Genomic DNA, 15547 nt, shown 5'->3' with positions numbered 1-15547 from the left:
CCAGTTTGCACCAGTTGCACCAGTGGGAGGCACCCATCGTCAATGGAAGGCTGAGCAAATTAATTTTATTTTTTATTGTTATTTTACTGACACAAAAACACAATATGACACACCAAACAAGATATATATGCTGGATTTCGGATCACAAAATCACAAGTCAAACACTTCCCAAGCGTTTAGGACTGGGCGATATATTTTCGAAAGATGCGCACAAATCCAAGTAAGGTGACCTTTTGCAGTTATTATTGTATTATTATTATTATTATTATTATTATTATATTCATAGATATTTAATGTTTTAAAAATAGGAGCACCCAGTGGTGCAATGGGTTAAACCCTTGTGCCGGCAGGACTGCTGATCAAAAGGTCAGCAGTTCAAACCCAGGGAGAAGGGTTAGTTCCCATCTGTCAGCTCCAGCTCCTCATGCAGGACATGAGGGAAGCCTCCCATAGGATGGTAAAATATCCGGGCATCCTCTGAGCAAAGTCCTTGCAGACGGCCAATTCTCTCACACCAGAAGCAACTTGCAGTTTCTCAAGTCACTCCTGACACAAAAAATTTAATATATATATATATTATTATGTTTATCATGCTTATTATTATTATGTTCATTTATACCCCACTTTGAGGAGACTCAAAGCGGTTTGAATTAAAAGCATTTTAATGCCATTCCAAATCCACAAATATACAAACATTAACATAGAATTAAGTATCAATAGAATGAATTAAAGATAAACTGCTGAAATCCGTCAAAACTCATCAAAACATCTTCAAATTCAGACTGTGAGCATTAACCACTACTCTATACATAAGCTATTCATTTAGTTGACCCTCCAAATATTTGTGGGTCTGACTTTTGGGGGATTTACTTCTTCACAAATTTGATTAAAATACTCTCTCTCAAGGGATTTGTAGAACCCCAGAAAATCAGAGGATTAACATTAACAATTCGGTGCGAAAGCTCTGTTATACGAAACCCATCGATTTAATGGATCATTAGCTGCGGAACGCAATGCTTCATAGTTAAACCAGTTAGACCAGATTGTAGGACTAGATGGATGGAGGAAGAGTCAGAAAAAAAAAGGCTACTGACCGCATCAGAGGCCTGCAAAATCTTGGACCTGAACGTCACGGTGGCACAGAGGAGGGCAATGAGCCAGAAGATCAGCATGATCCCTGAAGACTGCACCCCTTTCATCCTCTCATATTGTATCAAAAAGGTGGCGAGGAGCTGTAAAATAGCAAAAAATATGATTAAATAACAACAACAACAACAACAACAACAGATTCATGAGGAGAGGAAGGTAGAAATAAAATTATTATTATTATTAAGTAATACTGATAATGATAATAATAATACAGTACATGGATTACAAATAATAAGAAAATAATATGAAGAAGAAGAATAGTAATAATAATATAATATGAAGGATACAATGTATGGGTTTACAAATAATAATATAATATGTGTACAAATAATAATAATAATAATAATAATAATAATATACTATGTGGAATCATCACCATCACCATCATCATCATCATCATGTTGGCTATTCAATAGCGAACAGATGAAAGTAACTTTTAATAAGGAGATGGGAGATGAAGCATGCTCATGTGGCATTTTTGCCCATTCTGGCCTCTTGTTTCAAGCCATTCGTGTTTTTTTGCAAAAAGAAGTGGCATGAAGTGACCAAACACTCACCATCGTGATGCCCAGGATGGTCGGGCTGACCAAGTAAATTGGGGCCTGGTAAATATTGCGAGTTCTTTCCCAGAAAGAGTAGAAGAGGTCTGCCCAGCAGACGATCCACAGCAAGAAGCCCAAGGCCTGGAAAGAAAAATGGAAAGACACTGCAAACAGACAGCAAAAATGTTCAGGAATGTTTTGAGACAGAAAACCATGAAAGCCAGGCCAAGGTGCTGAGCCTCCTCTCTCTTTTCTGTGACTATTATTTCATTTCTACCCAAGGCTTGAATATTATACTCCATCAATGGAGGCCAGGAAGAGGAAGGAAAAAGGAACAGTTTAAAATGGGGCTGCGACCATTACGCGAGGAACACAAAAATGCAATTTCATCACACACACCCCCAAAAGAGAGTATATGTGACATTATAGGGGGGCAACTCTGATGCGATGAAATACGGCAGTTACTGAACTGTATCTTCCAGCCTCCTTGGCCACTGGAGGAGGAGGTGATGGGAGTTGCAGTCCAAGAGGGAAAGCCTGGGGGAGGCGCCTACCGTCTTGGCTTTGTTGAGATGAGACATCTGGATGTAGCCCTTGTCATGGCGCCGGAGGAAGAAGACGTAGAAGGGGAAGCAGGCCCAGAGGAAGGCGCAGGGGGTCCAGGCCAGGACTGTGTTTTGGAAGCACGGGGTGAAGTCCGGGCGCGTTGTGTTCCACGTCACATTCCAGTCCTAGGGCGGAAAAGGAAATGCTATTTAATATATATAATCAATATATAAACATATAATATAAAATAATCTATTACAACAATAAAATATAATGACCTCAAATAATAATATCAAATAATGATAATTTCCCCTTCTCACCCGAGGGCTGAGAAGGGCGGTATACAAATACAGTAAGTAAGTAAATAAATAAATAATATATAAATAAATAAAATGCTATGTAACAAAATTTGATACATGTTCTGTTCCTAGTTTGAAAGTGTTATTTCCTGTTCCATTGTGCGGTCCTTACTTTTTCTCTTTGCCAATTTTTAAATTATTATTTCTAATGTGTACATATTTATAACATAATAATTGGTACATAAAACCACAAATTAACAGTAGTAATTTACGTCTTCTAATAATAGGAACACATATGTATCTTATTTGAAAGAAAAATTCCCAACCTTACACTGGGATAAGAGTCTTAACAATATTTTCTTATCAATGTTTATGTGTGTGTGTGTGTGTGTGTGTGTATATATATATATATATATATAATTTACGTAAAGTATTCAAAGGTGATCTCTTTTTTTGTATGTCAGAAGTGACTTGAGAAACAGCAAGTCGCTTCTGGTGTGTGAGAATTGGCGGTCTGCAAGGATGTTGCCCAGGGGACAACTGGATGTTTTACCATCCTGTGGGAAGCTTCTCTCATGTTCCCGCACGGGAAGCTGGAGCTGATAGATGGGAGCTCACCCTGCTCCCCAGGTTTGAACTGCCGACCTTTCAGCCAGCAGTACTGCTGCCACAAGGGCTTAACCCACTGCACCACCGAGGGCTCCATAATCGTACAACATTTATCATACTCTTTCTGTTCTGACAATGTATTTTTAGTCACTCAACACTATTACAGACCAGTCTTTAAACATTCTATCGATATATTCTGCAATTATTTTGAAAACATTGTATTGTTGTTTTTTTAAGGAGACAAGTCAATTTATCAAATTCTGCAAAGTCTAGCAGTTTGGTCAATCATTCGCCTACAGATGGAATAATATTTTCTTTCCAATGTTTGGCATAAACTATTCCGACTTAATCGTATATCATTAAGGTACGGTCCCGCCATCCTCATGTTTTTACAAAGCACAATCAGTGCACAAAGGAAAACGCAACTATTGATCCAAAATAGCCAGCCCAGTCCAAGAGGAAAGTCTATTCCTAAGCAAAGGACGTGAATATATAACTAGTGCTTTGACTGTGTTTTCCTTCCTTCCTAGTAGAAGAAGGCTAGACTAGATGGCTCTTTGGGGTCCCTACCAACTCTGTGAGAATGAGAATGAGAATGAGAATGAGAATAATAATAATAATAATAATAATAATAATAATAATAATAATAATATAGTAATTCTGTATAAATAGGATCCATTTCAACTTTACAGCCATCTGGTTCTGCAGGTAAAAGGGGAGAGGAATATCCATCATCATCATTATCAACATCATCATCTTCAATATTTATTGCCTTCTTCTTCTTTTCTTCCATCATCACCATCATCTTTGTCTTCTTTCATTCTCTTCTTTTCTTCCATCATCATAGTCAACATCCTTAACTTTCTTCATCCTCATCATCATCATCATCGTTATCAACTTCTTTTTTCACCATCAATTCCTTCTTCTTTCATCATCACCCTTCTTATTCTTCTATCATCACCATCCTTATCTTCTTTTATCCTCATCTTCATCTTCCTCTACTTCCTCCTTTTTATCATCATCATCATCCTTATCTTCTTCTCCATTCATCTTCTTCCTCCTCTTCCTCTTCTTCTCATTTCATCTTCTTCCCCTTATCTTCCTCCTCTTCTTCTCCTTTCATCATCATCATCTTATTATCTTCTATCATCACCATCCTTATCTTCTTCTTTTATCCTCATCTTCGTCTTCCTCTTCTTCCTCCTTTATCATTATCATCCTTATCTTCTCCTTTCATCTTCATCCTCCTCTTCTTCTCCTCCTTTCATCTTCATCCTCCTCTTCTCCTCCTCCTTTCATTCTCTTCCCTCTTATCTTCCTCCTCTTCTTCTCCTTTAATCATCATCATCATACATCATCATCATAACTTCTTCTCCTTTTACCCTCCTCATCTTCCTTTTTTTCTCCTTTCATCTTCTTCCTTCTCTTCTTCTATCATCATCATCCTTATCTTCTTCTCCTTTCATTGTCCTCCTCCTTCTCCTCCTTTCATCACAATCACCCTTATCTTCTCCTCCTTTCATCCTCTTAGAATCATAGAATCATAGAATCAAAGAGTTGGAAGAGACCTCATGGGCCATCCAGTCCAACCCCCTGCCAAGAAGCAGGAATATTGCATTCAAATCACCCCTGACAGATGGCCATCCAGCCTCTGTTTAAAAGCTTCCAAAGAAGGAGCCTCCACCACACTCCAGGGCAGAGAGTTCCACCGCTGAACGGCTCTCACAGTCAGGAAGTTCTTCCTCGTGTTCAGATGGAATCCCCTCTCCTGTAGTTTGAAGCCACCGCTCCATTGCGTCCTAGTCTCCAGGGAAGCAGAAAACAAGCTTGCTCCCTCCTCCCCGCGGCCTCCCCACACATATTTATACATGGCTATCATATCTCCTCTCAGCCTTCCCCTCTTCAGGCTAAACATACCCAGCTCGCTAAGCCGCTCCTCATAGGGCCTGTTCTCCAGACCCCCCATCATTCTAGTCGCTCTCCTCTGGACACATTCCAGCTTGTCAATATCTCTCTTGAATTGCGGTGCCCAGAACTGGACACAATTCTTCCTCATCTTCTCTTCTTCTCCTTTTGAGATCACCACCATCCTCTTTTCCTTGTCATTGACTTAACGAAGAAGAAGAAGATAATGATAAGGATGTTCATGGCAAATGAGTGCTCCTTGGACCACTACGCCTTAATCCTTGATCTCCATTTTCTTTGCAACAGGAACAAAATTCTATTTGTATTTTATTCTCTTTTAGGGAGACGAAACGTTCTTGCAGGTAGATGGCTTTATATTATATTACATGATAGCTTTTCCGTAGATTCGCTGCCCTGGGTCATCTTGATTCTAAGGAATTTCACAGCTTGGTCCGGTCTTGGAAGGTCAGCCGGTCTCTCTCTTTCTCTTTCTAGAATTGGCGCCTGGAAGGCCACCGCTGCAGCATCCGATTGCTTTGCCCTTAGAGCCAACAGGATTAGCTTGGCCTCCTCCACGATTAGCAGCTATTTTTAATTAGGAGCCAAGAGAGGGGTGAAAGGAACAGCCCTGATTTTGATGGCAAAACAAACGATTAAAGGGCTGCCAAGTAAAACAGAAGGAAAGGCGATGAAAACACACACACAGAAGCAAGCTTTCTTCTGACCGGTCCAAGCCGGCAGAAGGCTTATTAAAAGCTTTGAGTCTCCTTTAAGAGAGGAATATAAGTAAAGATAATAATAATAATGTTATAATTATTAAAATAACACACAAATTGTAATGATCTTTCATCATCTAACTATTCAGTATATTTATAATAGTATAAATATACTATTATATATTATAAAAATAAGATAATAAATGTAATAATCTTTCATTACTATTATGAAGGAGAGGAGAGGAATGGTGAGCAATTAATATTATTATTATTATTATTATTCTTATAAAGATAAGTCACAAAATATAATAACCTTTTATTGCTAAACTATGATTTAAGTAGAGTAGAAGCAGGTAATTAATTAATTAATTATTATTATTAAAGGAAAAGGTTTCCCCTTGACATTAAGTCTAGTCATGTCCGACTCTGCGGGGTGGTGCTCATCTCCATTTTTAAGCCGAAGAGCCGGCGTTGTCCGTAGACACCTCCAAGGTCATGTGGCCAGCATGACTGCATGGAGTGCTGTTACCTTCCTGCAGAGGCAGTACCTATTGATCTACTCACATTTGGAGATTGGCTTAGAAATGGAGATGAGCACCACCCACCAAAGTTGGTTTTCAAACTGCTAGGTTGGCAGAAGCTGGGGCTAATAGCGAGAGCTCACCCTACTCCCCGGATTCAAACCACCAACATTTCGGACAGCAAGTTCAGCAGCTCCGTGCTTTAACCCACTGTGCCACCAGGGGATTATTATTATTAGACACAAAATGTAATAATCTTTTATCACCAAACTATTATTAAGGATAGAATAAGTGGGTACTATTATTATTATTATTATTATTATTATTATTATTATTATTAAACTAAGACACAGAATGTAACCATTTTTCATAATTAATCAATTATTACAGAGGGGAGAGGTGGGTAATAAATTATTATTATCATTATTATGATTACTATTATTTGGGATTTCCAACCTTTCTTTCAATGCAGCTGCTTTGTGTCTCAACCTGGAGATCAAAGCGAGATATAATTAAATGTGGTAATAATTTAAATGAGATGCAAAACAGTCTCTTTTGTTTTGGGGCATATACATTTGGTGTTTCCTGGATCAGGGAATTCTATGAAGGAGGGGAAATCCAGAGGAATGCAAGACTTCCTTGAATGAGAAGAAGGAAAGTTATAAAGACTGAAAGCTTCTGTCTTGGGGCCAAACGGAAGACAGGGCCAATTCAACGCCTCATAGGAGAAATTATCATTATTTGATATTATTATCTGAGAGCATTACATATTATTATTGTAATAGATTATTTTATATTATAATATATTATTATGATAAATTATTACTGTCGAAGGCTTTTATGGCCGGAATCACTGGGTTGTTGTAGGTTTTTCCGGGCTATATGGCCATGTTCTGGAGGCAATTTTTCTCCTGACGTTTCGCCTGCATCTATGGCAAGCATCCTCAGAGGTAGTAAGGTCTGTTGGAAGTAGGAAAAATGGGTTTATACAGGGTTAGTCAAAATGCATAGGCCAATAAGCCATTCAATTGAATGGCTTATTGGCCTATGCATTTTGACTAACCCTGTATATCTGTGGAATGACCAGGGTGAGACAAAGGACTTTTGTCTGCTGGGGCTAGGTGTGAATGTTTCAGCTGATCACCTTGATTAGCATTCAATGGCTTGGAAGTGCCCGGGGATTTCAATGGCTTCTCTGTGTAGTCTGACATGGTGGTTGTGAGAGTGGTCCAGCACTTCTGTGTTCTCAAATAATATGCTGTGTCCAGGTTGGTTCATCAGGTGCTCTGCTATGGCTGATTTCTCTGGTTGGAGTAGTTTGGACTACTCTCATAACCACCATGTCAGACTACACAGAGAAGCCATTGAAATCCACAAGCATGTGGACAATTTCAACAGAAAGGAAGAAACTATGAAAATGAACAAAATCTAGCTACCAGTATTAAAAAAACTCAAAAATTACAACAGCAAAACAACAGAGGGGAAACAAACAGGTACATAAAATCACTCTCAACAAAAGATTCCCCCCTCCCCCCCCCCCCCCGGCACTTCCAAACCATTGAATATTAATCAAGGTGATCAGCTGAAACATTCACACCTAGCCCCAGCAGACAAAAGTCCTTTGTCTCACCCTGGTCATTCCACAGATATATAAACCCATTTTTCCTACTTCCAACAGACCTCACTACCTCTGAGGATGCTTGCCATAGATGCAGGCGAAACGTCAGGAGAAAAATTGCCTCCAGAACATGGCCATATAGCCCGGAAAAACCTACAACAACCCATTAATTATTATATTGCTTTATATTTATTATTATTATTATTATTATTATTATTTCTATTCTGCTTTTCTCTCCAAAACAGACTGGAGAAAGATGCTCTCTGCCTAACCTGAGTTGACCCCGGAGTCCAGGAAAGGTCAGCAAGAGACTAGTCTGCCTCTGACCTCAAGTGACCCCAGGGCAGCCTCAGGTGACCTCCTTCCCAATATAGCAGAAAGGCCGAGAGAGGGAAGAGAGACTGGCAGGGAAACAACGCAGCAGCTGCAGCCTTTGCAAAAGGGGGTAGTTCTCTTCTTGGGACTGAGATTGGCATTGATTGGCAAATTAAAAATGGGCTGAGAAAGCAAGAGGGACGTCCTCATAGCCAATCCCTGCTGGCCCTTGAGTCTGATTGTCTTCCGGGGCAAAGCCTTGGCGGTGGGTTTATTAAACTGCAAAAACTGTCTTTGCAGAAGGAAGAGACATCCAGCAGCACATTTTGCTATAGCTTTTCAAAACATTTCTTGTAGAGTCTCAACCAATTCCACAGAGTTTGTGGCAGCCACAAAAATATTAAAGTTTCTATTTTCAAAGTAAGGACCGCACAGCTAAACAGGAAACAACACTTTCAAACCAGGAACAGAACATTTTTCAAGTTTTGTCACATAGTGTTATCAAGCAAACCGGCTACATAGCACAACGCGGCTCCATGCCCGACACTCACACAGTTCTACAGAAGGATGAATGACGCAGATGTAACTGTCTTTCCTGACAAAGCTCCCTTTACTTCCTATCAGACTTTTGGCACTAAAGAGCAATCGCAAAAGACCCGTTATCTGCATTTGTGTGCCCTGCAGGCCATTGGGAGCCTGAACAAACAGTGTTATCTGATATGGCTCTGCCTCTTGGAGGTTATTAAGTTATATCATGAACAGTGCAGGTATACTGGAAGCAGGTATACTGCAATGCAAGGCATCTTGTTATTATGGGTCTTTGACACCATTAAGTCCTGCAATTAAGGGATGTGAAAGAGCTCTGAGAAACATGAGAGAATATACTGAAGGGAAAGGGAAAGCCAACTTTGGGAGAAAGGGGAGATGAAGGAGATCCAGACAGAAAAGCAGGGCACAGATGAGGATGGTGACAATATAATAATAATAACAATAGTTATAATAATACTGAGAGGGGAGTTTATTATTGTTACACATTTACCTAGATTATGGCTGGAGGAATGACAGAGTTGAATTCCAAAGCAGGGATGATGATGATGATGATGATGGTGGTGGTGGTGATGATGATGATGATGACGACGACGACAGTAACAATAATAATAGTATGGAGATGAAAGCTTGGAAAAAGCTTCAGGATGGAGACTGCATATTATTATTATTATTATTATTATTATTATTATTATGACGACAGTAACAATAATAACAGTATGGAGATGAAAGTTTGGAAAAAGATTATTATTATTATCATTATTGCCATCATCATTGTCATCATCATCCTTTTGGAATCCAACTCCCACATTCCTCCAGTCAGACTACAGATGATAATGATAAAAGATTGTTGTCATATGCTGGGCTTGGCACAGCAGGTTAAACCACTAAGCTGCAGAAGTCCTGCTGATTGAAAGGTTGGCAGTGCAAGCCTGGGTTGGGGTGAGTGCCTGACTATCAGCCCCAGCTTCTGCTCACCTAACAGATCGAAAACAGAAATGTGAGTAGATAAATAGGTACTGCTTTAATCAGGGAGGTAATAAAGGCACCAATGAGAACATTGGGAGGACGCCTACTGATGACAAAAGCTCCTTGGCATGGTAGATAGAGCAACAACACACATCCACGCACACACCCGTGGCCAGAGTCAAGTACAGCCTCCAGATGCTGGAAATGGGAAAATATGGGAAAAGCCTTTACCTCTGTTTATGTATTAGCTGTCCTATTAATTACATAATAGCATTGAATGCTTGCCATATATGTGTTCTGTGATCCGCCCTGAGTCCCCTTGGAGAGATAGAGCAGAATATAAATAAAGTATATTATTATATATTGTTATCTATATTCTGGCTGGAGGATTGTGAGAGCTGGATTTCAAAGGGATGATGACAACGATGATAATAATAATAATAAGAAGAAGAAGAAGAAGAAGAAGAAGAAGATGAGAGCTCGGAAAAGGCTTCAAGACAGATATTATTATTATTATTATTATTATTATTATTATCATTACCATCACCACCATCATCTTTTGGGAATCCAACTACCACATTTCCCCAGCCAGAATACAGATAAATATAAGGAGGAGGAGGGTATGGAAATTAGAGCTTGGAAAAGGCTGGAGACTGCATATGATGATGATGATGGTGGTGATGGTGGTGATGGTAATGATTATAATAATAATAATAATAATAATAATAATAATAATAAAAATATCTGTCTTGAAGCCTTTTCCAAGCTCTCATCTTATTATTATTATTATTATTATTATTATTATTATTATTATCATCGTGATGATGATGATGATGATTATTATTATTATTTCCACTCTCATTATCATAATCTTTTGGGAATCTAACTTCTACATTCCTCCAGCTAGCATATACCAATATGCAACAACAACAACAAGGATATGGAGATAAGAATTTGGAAAAGGCTTCAAGATAGAGACTACATATTATGATTATCTTCATCATCACCATCATTATGACCACCACTGTCATCTTTTGGCAATTCAGCTCCCATATTCCTCCAGCCAGAATATAGACAAATATGTAACAACAATACTATATGGCATCGCCATCCTGAAGCTGATGAATCTGTGTTTTTGAGAGGAGAGCTTGGAAAACACAGGGATTTTGGAAGCTGCAGTTTCCACAGAAAAGGATGATGATGATGAAAGAAGAGGATGAAAGAAGAAGAAGATAAGGATGATGATGAATCATAGAATCATAGAGTTGGAAGAGACTTCATGGGCCATCCAGTCCAACCCCCTGACAGGAAGCAGGAATATTACATTCAAAGCACCCCTGACAGATGGCCATTCAGCCTCTGTTTAAAAGCTTCCAATGAGCTCCACAGAATGAAAAAGCCAAAAACACGGGGCATGAATCGACAAAGAATCCTTGCATTCGGGAATTCAGGGATGGGTCAGGAATAACGTTAAAGACAAGGCCTTTCTCATGCCTATGAATCTAGAAATTGCACAACTTTGCCATTTAGGCTTCCTGAGTGCACTCCATAAACTGGGCAGGGAAATCAGTTTATTTTGCCAATGAAGAAATGCTTTAATGATAGGGAAGATACATGGAAACAAAACAGGGGCGTTTTTACTGATATTGCGGATAAAGCCAGGTGATGATGAAACAGTTTTAGTGTTAATTGTTGATTTATAATAACCAAATGAATTTCACAGGGCTTTTCTTAGGCAAGAAGCAATCACCAGAAGGAATCTTGCCCATCCCTTTCTCTGAAATATCATCTACGGGATTCATTACACTATGTAATACTTTGTGTGGGACATCCTGCAGCACATTTTGTGATAATTTTTCAATGAATATCTCAAGCCTAAGTCTATTCAACAGAGTTTGTGGCAGCCACAAAAACAACAGTTTCTGGAGTAGAACATCAACTTTGAAAATAAGCACCAGGCAATTAAACAAGAAACAACACTTTCGAACCAGGAACAGAAAACTGTTCAAATTTTGTTACATGGTGCTATTTCAATACTTGGGTTGATTGATCTCAAATAGGGTTGATTGATGCCAAATTTTTGCCTCAGTGGTCTGATCCACAGTCTTTTACAGGTTGGGAACCATTCATTTAAAGACACAGGACACCACATGTCAGCAACTGACTTCACTCACATCAGAGTGTGTTATCTTAGTGTGTTCCATACCATTGTTGAAAGCAACCGTTTCCCTAAAATGATGACGTTCGGCTGCATACAAACATACTGCAAAAGGGCATTCGGCGCAAGAGGAGCCTGGTCAGCGCAATTCCGAAAAGCACACCAGAAGAGTCGAGATCCCCATTGATTGACCAGAGCCACAAAAAAGAAAAGAAAAGGTGAGTTTCTCAAAGGGAAGGCTCCAGGTTCATGTCATGCAACAATGGAGGAAAAAGCTCTTTTTTTCCAGGCAGATTCTGCAGCGTTCGATGCCACCTGTTTCAGCTCTTTCGGGGATATCAAAACAGGAAGGAAAGAAAAACCCAGCCATGCCCAAAGAGACCTATATTCTCAGCCCAAGCTCCTCTTTGCAATAGAGGTCAAATTAGGTAGGAAATATGATGCCGGACTTTCTAATTGTAACTTTCCATGATGGGACTGAACTTAAGTTGAAACATGGGCTTGTAGGATGGCACCTATCAAAAACACTATGTAACAAAATTTGAAAAATGTTCTGTTCCTTGTTTGAAAGTGTTGTTTCATGTTTCATTGTGTGATCCTTACTTTCAAAGTCGTTCTATTAAAAATGTTTTTGTGACTGACACAAACTATGTTGAATTGCTTGAGACTCTATGACAGTGTTTCTCAAACGGGGGGTCGTGAGGGGAGTGACGGATGGGTTGTCAACGCCCATCAAAAAACACTATTTTCTGTTGGTCATGGTCATTCTGTGTGGGAAGTTTGGTCCAATTCTATCATTGGTGGGGATCAGAATGCTCTTTGATTGTGGGTGAACTATAAATCCCAGTAACTACAACTCCCAAATGTCAAAATGTATTTTCCCCAAACACCACCAGTATTCATATTTGGGCTTATTGAGTATTTGTGCCAAGTTTGGTCCAGATCCATCATTGTTTGTGTCCTCAGTCTGTCTGTGTGCAGGTGAACTACAACTCCCAAACTTAAGGTCAATTCCCACCAAACCCTTCCAGTATTTTACGCTGGTCATGGGAGTTCTGTGTGCCAAGATTGGTTAAATTATATCATTGGTGGAGTTCAGAATGCTCTCTGATTATAGGTTAACTATAAATCCCAGCAACTACAACTCCCAAATGACCAAATCAATCCCCCCCCCCCCCAAACCCCAGCAGTGTTCAAATTTGGGAGTATTGGGTATTTGTGCCAAATTTGCTCCAGTGAATTAAAATATATCCTACATATCAGATTACGATTCGCAACCGTAGCAAAATTACAGTTATGAAGTAGCAACAAAAATATTGTTGGGGGTCAGCACAACATAAAGAACTGTATTAAGGGGACGCAGCATTGGGAAGGTTGAGAAACACTGGTCTATGATGAGATATTGATTGGAAAACGATTGCAACAAGTGCTGCAAGATATCCCGCAAAAACAAAGTTTTTGCAGTTTAATACACTTTTACATGCTTTTAAAGATAGAACTCATTAGGAAAATACGTTTATAACCCAGAAACAAAATACAAAGTGTAACACGGGACCTTATGAGCTAATAATAACAACAATAATGTGGCACCCTGTGAGATAACAACAACAACAATAATTTTACTCACACTGCTGCAAAAGAGCAAGGAAAGCATGGCAAATTGCATTGAAAATCATGACGGTTTGACCCTTGCAAACTCTAAGGAGATAAAACCTGCAGGAAAGTCATAGGACTTCCCAGTGAAAGCTTGGTGGTGAATCTCTTCAGGAACGTGTTTTTTCCCCATAGAAAGCCTATAGTTGGAAGGGCCATGCAGCCCAACCCCCTTCTGCCTTCATGCAGGAAAACATTAATCAAAGCCCTCCTGACAGATGGCCACTCAGCCTCTGTTTAAAAGCCTCCAAAAAGGAGACTATGAGGCACAGAGTTCTTCTGTTAAATAGCTCTTAGAAATTCTTCCTAAGCGTTTAAGTGGAATCTGTTTTCTTTCCTGTCATTTAAACCCACAGCTCCATTTAGTCCCAGTCTCCAGGGCTTCCTTATGGCATCACTTCTGAGATTTAATGGGAAGCCATTAAGTGAAACCATCTTGGAATCAGAGATACAGAGAATTTACATGGTGCCTTTCTGAATGGCAGACGGGGTGGCCTTTGGGGCCCTTTCCATCTCTAGGATTACATGTGTTTTTTTAAAAATTATAATTACACAGAAGGTGGCTGGCCATCTGTTGGGAGGGCTTTCACTGTCTGGCTGGGCTGGATGACTTTCTTTGGGATATCTTCCAACTCTAAGAATCTATGATTAGGAAGAACGTCCTGAAGGAAGTTCAAGTAGGGACAAACCACATCAATCCTACAGTGTAGATGCTCCCTTGGAACAATGCAGCAGAACAACTTTTGCAAAACACGAAGCAAAAAGCTGGGGTGTCACACTGATTATAGCAGCCCTGAAAAACAAAGGCCAGCTTTCCCACTGCTTGCCAGGGAGAAGGCATGCCAAGACATTATAATGATGATGATCACCATTATTATTACACTTTATGCAACTTTCTCCTTGCATCCCACGCACCTGCATGCCAATACAGGCCATGCCAGGAAAAGGAAGAGGACATGAGCTCTTGGAAGCATCAAAACAGACTCTACCTGTTTTGTATTTATTTACATATTTAACTTTCTCTTTGGATCCCAATACAGGCCAGGAAAGAAGAGGAAACGAGCCTCTTGGAAGTATCTAATATGCTTGAAGACTCTACCAATTGTAATCGGTTGTTGTTGTTATCGAAACCTACAGGCCTTTGTCGGCTTTATCAAAGGCAAGCCTACACAGGGCTCTTACTTTCAAATAAGTGAATGTAAGAAGCCAAATCCAACTCCAAACAGGGAATGGAAAGCACCTTTACCCCTGAAGGGATTAAAGCAAGGGCTACGTTTGCAGAGACTGGAGGTGCGGATCTATTGCATAAGCCTGTTTGCGAATGTGCTTTTGTGCATACGGTTGCGGGTCGGATCAGATTCACTTACACAACAAGCAAGAAAAGGAATTCTGCACCCTTGTTCTCCAAAATCTTGGGAAATGAGGACTACAAAGCCCAGTTTTTAAGCAAAGATAAGTCCCTGGATGCCATCCACAGATTCCCATGGTATTATAGAGCAGAGATTTCCAAACTTTCCATATTGGGGACATGCATCCTTTCATAATAATAATAATAATAATAATAATAATAATAATAATAATATTTCTACCCCTCCACCTTCTCCCCAATGGGGACTCGGGGTGGCTTACGTGAGGCCAAGCCCAAACACAGATTACAACAGAATAAAACTGAAAACGCAAAACGAAAATGCAGACAATAAACAATAACATCATAATTACATAAAACATGTGAAAGCATAACAATATAGAATTACAATAAACACATCACAGTGCTTCACAACACAGCCATTCCCTTTTACCAGCAAACAGGAGGCCAAAACAAGCCCTTATCAGAGTTTCATACTATATATACAAATATATTTACACACACATACACACATATAAACTCTACCCTTGGAAGTCAATCGTATTCAGCCACGAGAGATAACCTATGATGATATGATATATATTATAGCTATTACTCTAACTACACTTATTCTGCACTAGACGTGATTCTTGTGG

The 15547-nt window shown here is 39.5% G+C and overlaps 1 protein-coding gene across 1 annotated transcript in view; it reads right to left on the bottom strand.

Moving 5' to 3' along the window:
• Positions 1-15547, bottom strand: part of LOC137097870 (multidrug resistance-associated protein 1-like) — a 74557-nt gene that overhangs the window by 52084 nt on the left and 6926 nt on the right. The window contains exons 2-4 of the mRNA XM_067473164.1: positions 2246-2422; positions 1707-1832; positions 1095-1232 (exon numbers count right to left, since the gene is read on the bottom strand). Coding sequence (XP_067329265.1) covers positions 1095-1232; positions 1707-1832; positions 2246-2422 — 441 coding nt within the window. The remainder of the gene's footprint in view (positions 1-1094; positions 1233-1706; positions 1833-2245; positions 2423-15547) is intronic.

Source organism: Anolis sagrei, chromosome X, assembly GCF_037176765.1.
Source record: "Anolis sagrei isolate rAnoSag1 chromosome X, rAnoSag1.mat, whole genome shotgun sequence".
Lineage (NCBI taxonomy): Eukaryota > Metazoa > Chordata > Lepidosauria > Squamata > Dactyloidae > Anolis > Anolis sagrei.
The sequence above is the reverse complement of the archived record's forward strand: the minus strand, read 5'-3'. Positions and strand labels throughout refer to the sequence as shown.